The sequence below is a fragment of the Scomber scombrus genome, chromosome 20 (genome assembly GCF_963691925.1).
Source record: "Scomber scombrus chromosome 20, fScoSco1.1, whole genome shotgun sequence".
Lineage (NCBI taxonomy): Eukaryota > Metazoa > Chordata > Actinopteri > Scombriformes > Scombridae > Scomber > Scomber scombrus.
This window is the reverse complement of record NC_084989.1, coordinates 5,806,949-5,822,015: the sequence shown is the minus strand read 5'-3', so window position 1 is coordinate 5,822,015 and position 15,067 is coordinate 5,806,949. Positions and strand designations below refer to the sequence as shown.

Below are 15,067 nucleotides of genomic sequence, written 5' to 3'. Positions count from 1 at the left end.
GGAAGCAATAATGCGGTGGAGTCACAGAGTGTTTCACCATAGGAGTATCTGCATCTCATTAGCCAGTATCATTATAGAGCCATCACTTTCCCAAAAAAAAGGGGGTGGTGAAGATTGGAGATGGCTGGAATCGCTCATGCACAAACATGAACACATGCACACATGCAGTCAGTAAGTTATTAGTGGATCTGGTAAAAGCGTTGTCCCCATCGAAAGATTTCCATGTGTATTCTTTCATGCGAGTGTCGCCCACCTCCTCCACAGCTGTGCATGGCTGAACCACCCTTATCTTTAAATGCTGTGCGGGGGCTGTAAACCTTGATAGAACATGCAGGTACAGCTTGGAATAACACAGTTAACTTTAATAGGGTTAATAAAAGGGCATCGGGTCTTTAGAAGTGCCTGTTCGAGAGTGTGCGTGCGTGGTTTGGAGCTGGTCTCCAGTGGATAGTTTAAGGGGCACCATGCGGTGACGGTAATGGCACGCTGGAGAAGGCTTGTCAGCAAGCTGTTGACCCGGCAGTGGTATTGGGCAGGGCAGTCAGTTAACACCACCTGACTCCTGCAGCACACGACGACCGCTTCGGTTTTTCACACCAATTAGTGTCTCCTTTTACTGAATCAAGCAGATGGAGCAAGAGAAGCACCAGCCTAATTCAATTCGTAACGCCGACATCTGCTATGTTCAAGGAGAGTTCAGTTCATTAAAATAAATATAAACTTTCCGATAAAATTAGCCAGTCGTAGGTAGAAATTACAGAGTTGATAATGAGCTAGATATCTAGATATAAGTTTTTAAAAAATCTGATATAAAGATATATAGGTTTTTGATTTATTTTTTACAGAAACATTTTTGATAGGGATGTGTTCATTTTGTTATTTATGCTTTATACATACTGAGCAAGACATATTTCCAGTTGAAGAATAAACTTGTAAGAGCTCTCTGGTGGACAACTCATGCATTGGCGTAACTTTAAAGTACCTCGAACATATCTTATTTCTATGTATACATGGACATCGATATATCTACAATAAGTTAACATTGATCCAGACAGTTGGTCAATTGGGCTGTATTGTGCTGTGCTTGATTCATCTGAAACATTTTAAAACTATGGATAGCTATGCATCGCCTGCTGCTGCCTGAGGAAAATGTAAGTCTGGCTGTTCATTCCGAGGTCTCCGGCTCTCAATCACAAATATCACTCCATTCTACCTCTCCCCCACAACTGAACCACTCTAGCACAAAAGGCTCAATCATATAACTCCAGAAGCAGGGAGGAAATGGGGTTACAAGGAGCAAACACCCACTCTCACTCCAGGAGGCTCACTGACCTCTGAATGGCATAAACCAGATGCTGTATGTCTGAAGGTTTCTGATGGGGGATCAGAGACATTAGGAGCAAGTGGGAGCTTCTCATGTGTAGACAGTGAGCTGCAATTACTGTACATCTGTACTGTACAAGTTATTAGTGAAATTATTCAGAGTCACATACAGATTGGGGTACCGGAGGCAGTGAACGTGCATTTAATTCTCAGTGAAGACTGACAAACTTTGCTATGTTAATCAAAAAAAAAGTTAAATTGAATCTTTCAAATTTTAATTTAATTCATCTCCAGTGCAAGTGTGCTTCCGTGCAGGCTAATGAATCTCTTTGGCATGGAGACAGCAGTTTTACTTTGAGACTAACTGGACATCCTGTGATGCTTCAGGGGGTTGGAAGAGATTTTTATTAAGCCACAATATAAATGTAGCAAAACAGGCACCCACACAGTGTAAAGAAAAAAAACACAAACCTTCTTACTTAACCTTGCAGCTAATGGAGTTCTGCAGGGAGATAAATGGCGTGTAGCAGACGGAGCAGTGGGCCGGCTTTGTCTGTCTGATGATCCCTGAGTGGGAGCTGAAATAAACTGAGATGAGGCGAGCCAAACGGAGCGGAGGCGGAGCGGTTATCTGTCCCTGACTGAGCCCACAACAAAACTCCATCACGGCTGAGCAGGAGGAGAAATGACTAAACAGCAGCTGTCTGGAGGAGAGAGATGAGACCTGGAGAGCAGCTGCATAGCTTTGTTGGGGAGAGTGGAAGGGGCGGGGGGGTGTTAGAGGGGAGTCTTCAGGTTAATCCAAGCAGAGGTTTGACTTATCGCTTTTATCGCCCCTGCGGAGCATGCTCCTCATTATATGTCATGTGTAGTGTTTGCACAATTAAAAGTTAATTCTCCGTTTCTTCTTGGCCACCTTGTTAGAGTGTGAATTAATGTGCGTTTGTGTATTAAATCCCAAGAATAGCAGCCAGCCAAATGTCACATAACGGTATCCTAAAGCATCGGGGCAGGGGCTGGATACATTAAGACGAAACGTTTCAAACAGCCATTCCCGGGCCAGCGTCATCAATTAAAACTCTGTCATTAATCTGCTTCTAAAGCATTTATGAAAAATCTAAAAAGTCACACGGCGGAATGAGTCCACAGTAACTCAATCACCAGGACGGCCTCTCCAGCGCTCCCAATGGCCACATTCTAAGGCCAGCTTTCCAACATTTTATTGTTTTTTAAGTTTATTTTCTCACTATTTGGTTTCATTTATTAGCCTCTAATTCACACAGAGGCCCGTCGTTTATTTGGGCTGAGATTGAGAGAGAGAAAAAAAGGAGGAGGAGAAAGAGAGAGAGAGGTGGTATGATCTTACATGCGCCCTCCATTTGTCTGCCCACGTGTTTGCTCTCCAAACACTCCAATAATGAGCATTTTAATAATGTCTACTCACACACACACACAGTTACACATTCTCCTGCCCAAGTGTGGTGATGAAATAGGAGAGCTGCTACAAAAGAATAGTTATATTAATGATAATATTTTCCCCATTATGTTAAAAGCCTAAGCGCAGTACTTCATCTTGCGTGTGTTTGTGTGTGCGGTGAGGCTGGTGTTGAAGGCTCTGCAGATGGCAGAGCTGCTAAAGAAAAGAAGCTAAGGTGCTGGCAAGATGCTGCAATGTCTCTGTAATTATTGGCAGCCGCCGCGTGTGGAGGAGGTATTATTCATCTCTGTGGATTTGTGCTAGACTGTCGAGGTGTCGCTACCTACATGCCAAATCTCCAGAAGTACGTAGAGAATCCCGCTGGAGTTTAAACTGAAACTACATGTAAAACTGCTTCAAGGACAAATCCTCTTCTGTAAATAAAGTATGTGAAGATGATAACTTCAAGATTAAAAAAAAATGTATTGTCTATCACATAATGATGGAAAGTTAAGGTCTTAGGTTAGTCTTACGTAAGGAGCTGACAAACAATATAAAAACATCTATGAAAGACTTATGAAATTACATTAAAACACAAACAGTTCCATAAATAAGAAAGAGCAAGTGTGCAAAGCTGCATTTAAACATAGTGACAGTGTATTTGGGCTTTTTTAAACTGGATTTTGCAATGGAAATTGAAGAGTTGGGTTAAGGTTAGGGTTTGAGTGGAGCTGGTGATTTTACGGTTGCATGTTCGATGATTCTTGTGAGGTTTTTTTTTTTCGTTCTTCTCTTTCTTGCTTTTCTCTGTGACGACGTTGTACCATGATGCAATGTTGAATTTGACTGCTGTTAAAATGTCCTGTCTGACACTAAAACCTTTCCGCCTCCTCAGGAGAAACATGCGCTGCTGGACCTTTTTATAGCCACCGTCCACATGTTGTGTAAAAGGACAGGTGGTGCTTCAGGTACCTAAAGATCTTGACCTGTTCCACGACCTGCCCCTCTAGCCTGAGTGGTCCACAGAGGATATTTTATTCTACAGATAACTGGTGGAAAGAATGGAGGAATTTTTTCTATTTGAGTCTGTAATTTAGATTAAATTGGACCTTGGATCCCCTTAAAAGACAGACTATTGTTACCAATACAGACAATCAACTTGTGTTTAATAATGTGGTACTTTATTTATGGGTTGTTGTTCATGTACTGTGACCTGCTCAACATGGAAAATTATAAATTAAACTTTACTGTTAATAATTGCATCTGACCTTTTGTCTTTTTGCATCATTTTGTTTTGTTTAAATCTCCTTAGATGTTCATGGTTCCTTCATTTTGGGGTTTTTCAAATGTCATTATCACAATACTTTGGATTAAATATGGTATTTGGAATGTGATGAATGATTACTGGTGCTTTCAGAAGACACCAGGATATGTGAATATGTTGCCTCCTTAATTTTCATATCACTGAAGTAGAACACTCAAAGTTCAGAATATTGTTTCAATTAACTACAATACAAACTCCAAAATGATATTGATAGATCATCCAATGTTATTACAGTATTGAAATAGTTCAATAACAGTATTTGAGTATTTGTCAGTCTGCAGTTATGTATTCTTTTTATTTCATTGTTACATTATATAAAGCTGTAGTCTCAAGCGCTATCTGATCTGGACAAAGACAGATGTAACTGTAAATATACAGTATCACGCTACCAAGTGGAATACTAGCACACAATATCCTCTGTAAACTTTTGTATACTGCCGTGGAGTCCCGCAAATATTAGTGATTTCACCAGGCCTGGAGATCAGTGAGCTGAAGTTCATCCATAATGTTCATCATGTTTCACCTGCACATACAGCTTCACAGGACCATCAAGGAGGAAGCAGAGGAGATGGGCCGGACGAGTTTTTTTCGTGTTTTATTTGGAAACCTGAGCCTGTGCCGGTAATTGCCCGAAATGACTCTAATCGTAATTGACGGTCTGGCTTTCTACTTTGTCTGCATACATTTCCAGGACGACGGGGGCTACGGTAACTGTTAAAAGTCTGGACGCAGAAACGCACACACTCTTTATCCATCAGAGCGGGACTTAATGTCTGTCCTCCTTTTGTCCTCTTTGCTATCCTGCGCATGTTGGGTTAAGGTCCTCCGCATGTGTGTGTGTGAGATGATGTAGCCGACCATTAAGCCAGACTGAGAGGAGGATAGTGTTCCTGAGGGGAGAGGTGATGATTTCTGGCAGCTGTGTCGGCGCTGACAAGCTTGACGTGTTCCTCACTCTGACATCACGCGCTCATCCACACAAACACACACACACACACACTCTACTCATAACAAAGCAGAAAGAAAAACAGACAGCGGGAGTAGCCTACATTATATGCATTTTTACGCTATTGTACACTCTGAACTGTAAATTTGCAACGGTGTATTTTTCTTATTGCAGAGCACAAAATGAAGTGAAAATACTTTGGTTTATTTTACACCAAAAAAAACAAAAAACATTTTCATTTCAAAGCTGAGACCAAGTAGATACTTCTGTTTGCAAACTCACGATAGGCAGATAAATGTACATCAAAGTAGTGAAATCATTTTGTCATTATGGTTGCATTTCTGAGGTTTAATCTCATTCTGCTTTGCAGAAAACAGTGCGTTACAGATGATACTCCTGGCCGAGGGTTTCGTACCTGGCTCGTGGCCGGCTCCGGTGGCCAGGGCAGGCATGGCTCCTGCCGGCTGCTTCCTGGTTCCCCTCAAGCTGTGGAAAATGGCAGCGGGGCGTCAGAGTAGTGAGCTCCTCAGCAGCTCTCCCCAGGATCCAGCTGAATGTGAGGACGGGCTTTATGCCATGGATCCCTGCAAGAGAACAAGATTTTAGAGCCTGTTTGTCAAATGGCAGAATGGCCGCATGCACGTGTGTGTGTGTGTGTGTGTGTGTGTGTGTGTGTGTGTGTGTGTGTGTGTGTGTGTGTGTGTGTGTGTGTGTGTGTGTGTGTGTGTGTGTGTGTGTGTATGTGTGTGTGTGTGTGTTATGGAATCTTATAGCTATCTGTAGCAAAGAACACAAATATCTACATCATCCAGTTTCATTTTAGGGAGAATATGGTTCTTTATTTTTCAAGATTGGCATAAACTCTTTAAAAGTCTTTATTTGATATAATGTCTGGTCCTACTAGCAAATATATGGATTTGTATGTAGGTGAGCCAACGATTGACAGTAACCGACTCAATGAGTGTGTGTGCCTGTGTGTGTGTGTGTGTGTGTGTGTGTTCACAGTAGGTTCATAGTTGACTCTGGGTATTTACGACCCAACACTCCTTTCCTAAGCTGTTGAGCATCCTGCTTTGTACCAGAGCCAACATCCTCTTGACTGGCGCCCGTATATACAGGTACACAAATACAAAACACACACACACACACACACACACACACACACACACACATACACACACACGCACATACAGCTATCTCACACTTTATTCAGCATCCAAGCGGAAACAAGGGAAACTTTATCCACTGAGGAGTAAGTAAGCAAGCAACTGCAACAGACCTGTGAAAAATCAAACAGGCGTGGAAAAGCATTGCTTCGTAAATAATGGCACTGAACTGGAAAGCCAGATAGAGCAGGAACAGGAAAAGGGAGATGTAAAACACAAATAAAAAAAATAAAATCAGTGGCTCATTGAAATCTATCCCTGCAGTGGATGAACATGTGTGAACACACACAGTAGCATGCAGTAAACTCCTGAACCACAACAGCGCAAAAAACAGGTAATATGTATTGATTTAGACAAGATAGCCTGATCGATGCAAGTGTGGAGCAGAGCTGTAGACTATTCAAGTCTAAGTCTTAAGTCAAGAGCCCCAAGAGACTTAAAAACAGGTTAGAAACAACCCCACAACTTGATAATGTCTGCTCTGACGTGGCCTGTGAAGTGTGAGGTCGTCAGAGGTGGGGACCATGTACTTGACTTGTTGAAAACCCTAGCAGGTGCTGTTACTGTAGTGTAAAAAGTAAAACAAAATCTGTGTATGAGTAGTTCAGGGGTCTCGGTGGACGGCCTCGGCTCCAGGTCAACCACCCTTCCCTGGCTTTTACTCAGTCACGGACAATCTTACTGAACCTTATAACAGCTCCCCACCTCTTCCCCATGTACACTACATTTATCACAGCATGTTTCAAAAGGCCACAAGAAACCTCAACAGGCCCCCGATTCCGGCTTGTTCCTGCCAGCAGAATGAATGCTTCATCTAAAAAAGGGAGAATGGAAAACACTTAGGTTTGAGCCTTTCGAATCATTACAGCATGGAATTTAATGATGCATTGTATGTCAGCTCCCATGTGTCACGGCCCAATCAAACTCAGTTACCTAAATTGTGGGGCCTTGGGGTTCTATTAGCAGTTCACATCACCGGAAGAAAATGCTCAAAATAAACAAGAGCGGTGAGATAAGCTACATTCTGTGTCTCCCAAGTTGATAACTGTTGTAAAACTGCCTCGAGATGGATGCTGAAGTTGTTTTCTCATAAAAATGTTCAGAGAATAAAGGTCCAGACATTTCAGACATGTGGCAAATGTGTTCTTACCTACTGAAAATACTTTGTTTGGTTCAGGCAAAGAGGCAGGACAACACAAAAAGTATGTGTGGTCACGTAATTGGTTTGTAATTTGGTCAAAAACAATCAAGTCTCTTGACGTTCCTTGAATTTGTCATCGGCCCTTATCGACAAAAGTTCCTGAATCTTGGCGTCTCTTCAGTTAGACGTTTTTATTGACATCTTGGTGTGAATGACCCTTCTCCCTCACCATTGGATGTTTGTATCATCTGGTTTTGCAACAATTGCATGATAGAAACATTATCGATATGCTCACGTGCTTGATGTGAATTCTCTAGAAAATGACCTGCTGTATTCACACAGGGGCTCAATCTGATATTACATGGACTTTGTACTCAAAAGGCAGCAGGGTAATGTCAGTTTGATATCCGGCCCGACTGATTCAGACATTTGTTTCCTCACATATAGCTCCTCCGGGTAATACCCAAAAAACCTCAGGGTTGCAGAGCATGTATGAAAGGGGCTGGAGTGTGCAATGGGACAGCCAAGACACCTGCACCTTCCAGCTCATTGGGACCCCCGTCAATGTTGAGGTGGTGTCGGCCACACACGCACACTTGAAGTCACACATTTGAAATGCAGAAAGGCTGAAAAACTGGACCGGAAAGTCTTTACAAATGTGTTTTCTGTAAAGAATCACTCACTCAGCCCCCGCAGTGACAGCTGCAGAGGACTGACTACATCCTGGCGTTTGGCCCTGTGTGTGTGTACAAACACATGCAGAGGTCGAGGCTCAATCAGCCAAGACGACAGCCCACGTAGCAAAATGCTACCACGCCTGTCTGACATACTGTGATGTGAACTCACCTCAGGGCCTAGCAGACCCCAGGTGGAGGCTTGTGGAAAAAACATCTAGACAATACAGTCCAGAAGATGCCTGAGTGAGCAGGTAAGCATGACTTTGAGAGCATATCAGCACAAGAATATTTTTTTTCTGGATTGAGATGTACAAAATATGGTGCATTCATCAAACAGCACTTAAGAAAGGATCGATTTTCCAACAAGAGGAGATCTGGGAGATGAATTCAAAACCCTGCCACAGTGTCACGCCAGCACCAATTTGTAGGCCAGATTTGTTGGTCGTTTGCATGAGCATAAAGTACAGACCAAAAACCTGGTGAAATCGGAGTTCAGCGCTGTTCAAACCTTTGTATACTACCATAAAATAGGTTAAAAGGACCAGCAGAGAAGGGTAGTGGCGCCTCAAGCCATGACCACAAAATCTCTCCAGCAGGCCCATTTGAACAGGGGACCTAACCTAACAGCCACTGAGCTCATGCCAAGAGAACTGACCCATGCTAAATCAGTTCAGTGTTTCACAGAGCAAGGTTTTGTCATAAGGCTTTGTGATTGGAACGACAGACTTAAGGAAAGACAAGGGAAGGAGGAATGAAGGGGGGGGGGGAACTCTGAAGGTATGCCCTAGTATCAGTCATTTGCCTTTTGTTGTATCCAAAGGGGAATGACCACATATTCCCCAATCTGAGGAGGCATCCATCTTTCCATTCAGAGAGCTTTCTGAGGCCCATGAAGCATGTCGCAGAGCAGGGAACACCTGGGACTTTTTACAAGGCCCAGAAGGATCATAATAGACAGTCTTAAAGAAACATTCGCCGCTGTCAGATGCCCTAACCGTGTCTGTTCAGATCACACAATATCAGATGGTCATAAGGGAAGTAAAGGGACACTTTGCCATGTGGACATGTGGGATATGCTTAATTGCAATGAGATGTTCAGCCCTCAACCCTTGTGCAGTCTGACATCTTTAAATGGTTCTACCACCATCTAGTGGGAACTTTCACTACTGCAAGGAGAAGTCACCCTGAACACCCAGCTGGGATACAAACTGAAGCATGTTTCCCTAACAAAGACCTGTATGTATGTATGTCAGGAGACCCTGTCTGTGTCTACTTAGTCTTGTTCAGCCTGTGAAACTTGAGGTCGGATCAGTATTTAAAAATAAAATAGTTCAGGGTGATGGATGGATAGATTGGTGGAAGGATAGAGAGAGGGAGGTATAGAAGACCATTATTCTTCCTCTTTTCAAAAACAAGCCTGTCCGTCCAGCCAAGGGGGAGCACGGGTGGAGCTGTCTGACTCTCAGCTGGATGTTGATGAAGTTAGTGAGAAGAATAACAAAGACAGGAGGTGAATGAGTGACAGTGAAAAACACTGCAAGACGTGTCATTTTTAAGAGCCTGTCAACAGTTTGAAAGTATGCTATGAGCTTATAACTTTGTATCAGTTTTACTGTTCAACCTTTTGTCTCTTTCCTTTCTCCTGAGAGTGGACTGGACGGTGGAAAGATCACCGTTGGAAGGAATCAGCCAAAAGGCAACAAGATCCTCATCAGGCAAAGAAACAAGGAGAAAAACATGTCATGCTCCGATGCATTCAAAAAGTTCACAGGGTGGAATGGTTCTGTATTCATGCTACCTCCATCTGGGCCTGGACAGAAGTGCTACAACAGGACAAGGCAAAGGTCAGCTTTGCCATTTAACGCCAGTGAAACCTCCCCAGGGTGCTGTGGGGGTGTCAGGATTTTCTCTCCTGATTCAACCCACGTCAAATGACAGGAAGGCCAGCCGCTGGCCGGGGATTTTACCAGGCCACCATGAATTACATTGATTCTGTTCATTGCATGACGGACGCCCATCCAAACCCATCTCTGTCACACCTGCTCTGGTTACAGCTCAAAGGACCAGTTTTGCTCCAAAATGATCCACCAGCTTCAACGTCTGCAGAGTCGCTCCATTCTGATCAGTTTATCGACGCTGACCCTTGGTCAGATGATAGAAGATCTATTTGGCAGCCCATGCGACACCTGCTCAGGTTACCGTATCTGTCCAGTCTGCTGCAACATTGTGAGGCTTTGGTCCTGCACTTATCTCAGTCTTGGGTAAAATAAAGGAGATCAGGTTTTATCATCTACTGTGCTGCTGCTTTTGTCTTCATAAATCTCTTCAATCTTGACCTGTTGCAAGAAGCTACTTTGCTCTCTCAATTTGCCAGGTCACAGTCAGTGCAGAGAATTATTTTGTACAAAAACAACTTTATTTCAGCATTTATCCATCACTGCTGCTAATCACTCCACTCATCCAATAAACTCAGATCAATTGTGTTAAAAGTGTACAATACTGTAAACTAAACTGGTCACATCAGGCCATCTACCGACCTGACGCACTAAACTAATCCTGGGTAGTGCTCGGGATCATTTGGAATATAATACTTAAGTTTACATTTTTCAGATACCTTACACTGACAAATTTTAACACATTTTTATCAAAACATTATTTCATTAAACAAAAGAGGTCATTCTTAAATATAAAATTTTGTCTAAACAGTAGCAGCTGTAACAGATCTTTGCCCAGACAAAATACTCAAACTGGAACTATTTGATCAAAGAGTAAATAAACAAGACTGACCAGACTTTCAATGTCAGCTTTCAGTACCTGACATTTTTCTATACTTGGTGCTATGGACACATTCTGATCCGTACCAAAAATGTACTGAGGTTCAACACTCAGCACTACACTTGGTGCCAAGTCATGATTTTCTTCACCAAAATATTTTGAAAGACTAAAACTAAAACCCTGCTTGCATTTGTTAAACACCTTTCCCCTCTTTCCCCATACTTTACATACGTCTCTTAAACTATAAGGCAACAAATTTGCGCTACTTCATAATCTTGCACCAAAGCAGAATTGGAGGCCTCGGGTTGTGACATTAACAACTGCACGATTTAATGGGCACACTATCTTGTTTTCACATGTTCTTCCGTGCTTCCATAAAGATCAGTAATGGCAGCGGCAAGCACACAATCTCTCATCCATAAAAGAGGCATCCAAATATTTGTGCTGTGATGTTGTTCAGGAAAATAGAGAAAGAGTTAGAGATAGCTGACGAGTCGGAAGAAGAGAGATGCACTGCCATGAATTTTAACGAATAAAGTTGCTCCTTTTATGGAAAACTATGCCCCTCTGCTTTAAGCCTCTCTGGTTAGCTTCTGCTATGGGGTGTTGGTATAGGGTAGCTGTGAAGACAGATTGGATGTAAAATCAATTTGTATTTCAGCTACTTTACATCATATTGGCTTGTAGGAACCACAAAGTGCAAAGTCAGACAGACAGAAGTAGATAGAGTTACAGCCACATGCACACAAGCATACATGACACAATCATAAGAGTATAATTGCAGTGTATCCAACTGTGGTAAAGGGGAACATTCATTTACACACAGGCGTACAGTGGAACTACATTTCAATGGGCTGTGCATAATTGCAGTGTATTAAAGCATGGTCGAGGGGAATGTTCATCCACATGACATTTTGAAATGGAAATACCGTTACAAGAAAAAAGAGAAAGAAAATCGAAAAGCCTCCCAATGCCAGCTCTGCATAGGCAGCCCTTTGCCTTTTCTGTTTCTTCCGTGGAAAAACACATTGTAAAATAATGTCTTTCTCCTGCTTCGGCTCAGAGCTGCCAAAATGTCACCACGTCCATTCCTATTAAGCGTGAGGCGCGTGACGCTGGCGGGACAGGGTTGTGTTTTCAGGCGTGTGCCATACGACTTCTCGTTAATAGCCGTTAGCTTTACGAGGGATTGGGGCTGCTTAAATCAGGACTCAGCAGTACCTGGCAAAGCTGATGTTCCTGGAATGACTGACAGGAGGAGGAGGCGGGGCTAGAGACAGATAGTTAAGAGGTGATGTGCATGAGCAGTAAAAACAATGAGGAATAGGAAGAAGGTACAAAGCAAATGGAAACAGATTAGGGGCTCGAATGTGGAATATCAATGAATCCTGTTAACCCGTGATAATGAAAAGTGCACATCAGCGAGATTGGCTTCATCCGATGTGAAAGGTTAACGTAGAAATGGGGAAAATGAGTTCTCGTCTCCTGGTCTCAGGTGGGATTTTTTGACAGCTCTGAATCAGCGCTCTGCCACGTGTTGCTCATAAGCGTCCAGTCTTTCCACATAAAATACATCTGCTTATGTGTATGTACATGTGTGTTGATAGCACACACACACACACGGATATAAATCTGACCTAAATAAATTAGGTCAACCTGTCTTTCCAGGGGCCTTAAAACATCTGAAGTCATTCTAAGCTGCCTCAACACACAACTGGCTGGCGTGCTTCATTGTACTTTTAAAAAAAACAACCTGCATTTAAGAGAGATTCATTAAAATTTACAAGAGAGATGGAAAGATGGATTTCAGGAACTCAGAGCTCACTGATATAGAAGAATATGAGTCAGGTTCCTCCAAGAAAATCAAAGATGACGCACTGTGATTCGATATTTATTGCAGAGTACTACAGTGAATGTCCTGTGAGTCTGTCAGAATAGCTTGAAAGCCTTACAACTGCGATGGTCACACCTCCAGGTTAGCTGTCTGGTTTTCAGTTCAGAGATAGTTAATGGGCTATTTTGGGTATTTTACCATGTGTACTGTTTTAAGAGAATCCCTATCAAGTTAAAGTAAGTACATGACTAACAGTACCCTGTGAGAATTAAGTGGTCAAAGTGACATTGTCCTTACTGGACTGTTGTGACCACAGAGAGACTTGTGCTAATAAACCAGAACTTTGTCTGTTTAAGCACAATTAAAATGAGATGATGTGATCACACAGGTGCAGATCATGAAAACAACCCGGAAAAAGGTTTGGAGTGGTACAAATGTCGTGCAGGGACTTACCAGATCACTTTCTTCCTGCAACAGCGGCACAGCTTCACACTATTACAGTGTACACAAACAAAATTCTCCCATACAGGAAGACACCCGCCCACCAGGTGTATTGACTCACCTGAACAGACCTGAAACACGAGTTTCCTTCCCTGCCAAACGGCTCGCAATACTCCGCCCTCTTTTACCTCACACTACACTACTGCACACTTCTATTGTAAACAGAAAGAAGGCGTGTACACCAATGTCACCCTGGGAAAAAAAACACTCCTATGACTTTTCCATGATCATTCAGGAAAGTTGAAAGGTGTTGATTTTATTGATGTTTTTTTTTTTTTCAACAATAAAGTGTTACATCTACCAATCCAGGGACGTATGCCTAAATTAACAGAATGAGATTCTAAAATTCATTCATTCCATTTTTAAACACAATGCATTTAACCATGTGATGTCATGTTTCTCACTATTAGGTAAATATTGTATCCATTCACTGTGTAGTGACAAAATGTGGCCACTAGATGGAGCCATCTGTTCATTAACATCCCCCAGCATCCACATTGTGCAGAAAAGCTTTATTCACAGCAGACGGTGTTGGTCTGCTGGGCTGCTTTTGTTTATATTTGTCTCTGTCCTCATCTTGACCTCCCGTGTGCCTCGGGGTGCCAGTAAAGATGGTCGCCAGTAATCTCATTCACTGGCTGCCAGGGCCCCATTATTACTAAAATGCAAGGTGGGGGCCAAGCAGGCTGGCAGCAGGCCGTCACATTAACACACCGCAGCCAGTTTAGGTTTTTTTTAGTGGTCATGTAGTTCAAGCTGCACACAGACACATAAAATCATTATGAGAAGCTTTTATAAAATCATGTCACAATGCAGTTTGAGGAATAAAACTATAATGTAGCACCTGTCAATCATATCAACTCCAGATGCTTTAATAAGCACAATAACACACTGATACTTTTTAAAGGGATGATGCAGCAAAATTTGCTGTTGGGCTTATTGCTGGAAGCCATGAGATCATCTTAAAAAAGGTATTTGCCTACTGAGAAATCACCTGTTTTGGTACATCTGACATGCAGTACAGAAAATAGTGATGCATGCTGGCACACTTATATAGAGCAGAGCCATCAATAGTGTTATTTAAAGTGCCTGCTGTTGAAAAAGCTTATGGGAACTACGAACACATTAACTTCTTATGAGTCCACCACCTATATTACGAATACACAAAAAAGACTACATATCTACATAATAACACAAGCCAAGTTTTGGTTGGCCAAAATAAGCAATCTGAAGGCGCTGCCTTAGAAATTGTGATGTGTTTTATAGAATAAAAGATTACTCTGTTATGAAACTAATGATTAGTTGCAGCCCTACATTGTACTCTCTTCTTTATTTTAACACCTCGTCCACCTCCTCCCATCTCTCCTCTCTGGTTCCCATGCAGACACAGCGGCTCTTTGTCCTTCTCTGACCCATTAACAGGGAGAGGAGGCCACAGTCACTACTATCAGTCACCACTCATACATTCCACTGTCTCTCTCTTTGTCTTTCACTGTCACACACACACACACACACTCACAACCACACACACAGGTTGGTGAATTAATCCTAGACACGAAATGTGAGAATTCATTTTCCCGTAAAGTCAACAGGAGGACAGAAAGAGAGAGGATGGAAGGACTGATGCTGGAGGAGTAAAACACACTTTGCTTAATTGGAAAAAATATCATTGACGTGAGTGCTTACTGCTTTATTTACACCCTGCAGCACCCGACATACTGTAGCCAATGCATTAATCCTATATACAATATATATATATATGCTTTGTCAATCTGCCTTCTACTGACATTAATTAGATGATGATGGATTTGCACATGAGCGACTCGTGAAACAGAGAGAGAGAACAGCAGGCACCCGTAAGCTCCACTAATCTGGAAGTCCTTTTAAATGCCTGTGTTGCCGAGTAACCTACATCCTCAGCTGATATCACTGTAGTGAATTATGCTACCTGGAATGAGCTACC

General features: G+C 42.4%; 1 protein-coding gene across 4 annotated transcripts in view; it reads right to left on the bottom strand.

Annotated features, from left to right (window-relative positions):
• Positions 1-15,067, bottom strand: part of mpp7a (MAGUK p55 scaffold protein 7a) — a 135,442-nt gene that overhangs the window by 96,957 nt on the left and 23,418 nt on the right. For all 4 annotated transcript variants that reach the window (XM_062441539.1, XM_062441538.1, XM_062441540.1 and 1 more), the window contains one exon: positions 5,426-5,594. In XM_062441539.1, the coding sequence (XP_062297523.1) occupies positions 5,426-5,462 (37 nt within the window). In that variant the 5' untranslated portion in view covers positions 5,463-5,594. The remainder of the gene's footprint in view (positions 1-5,425; positions 5,595-15,067) is intronic.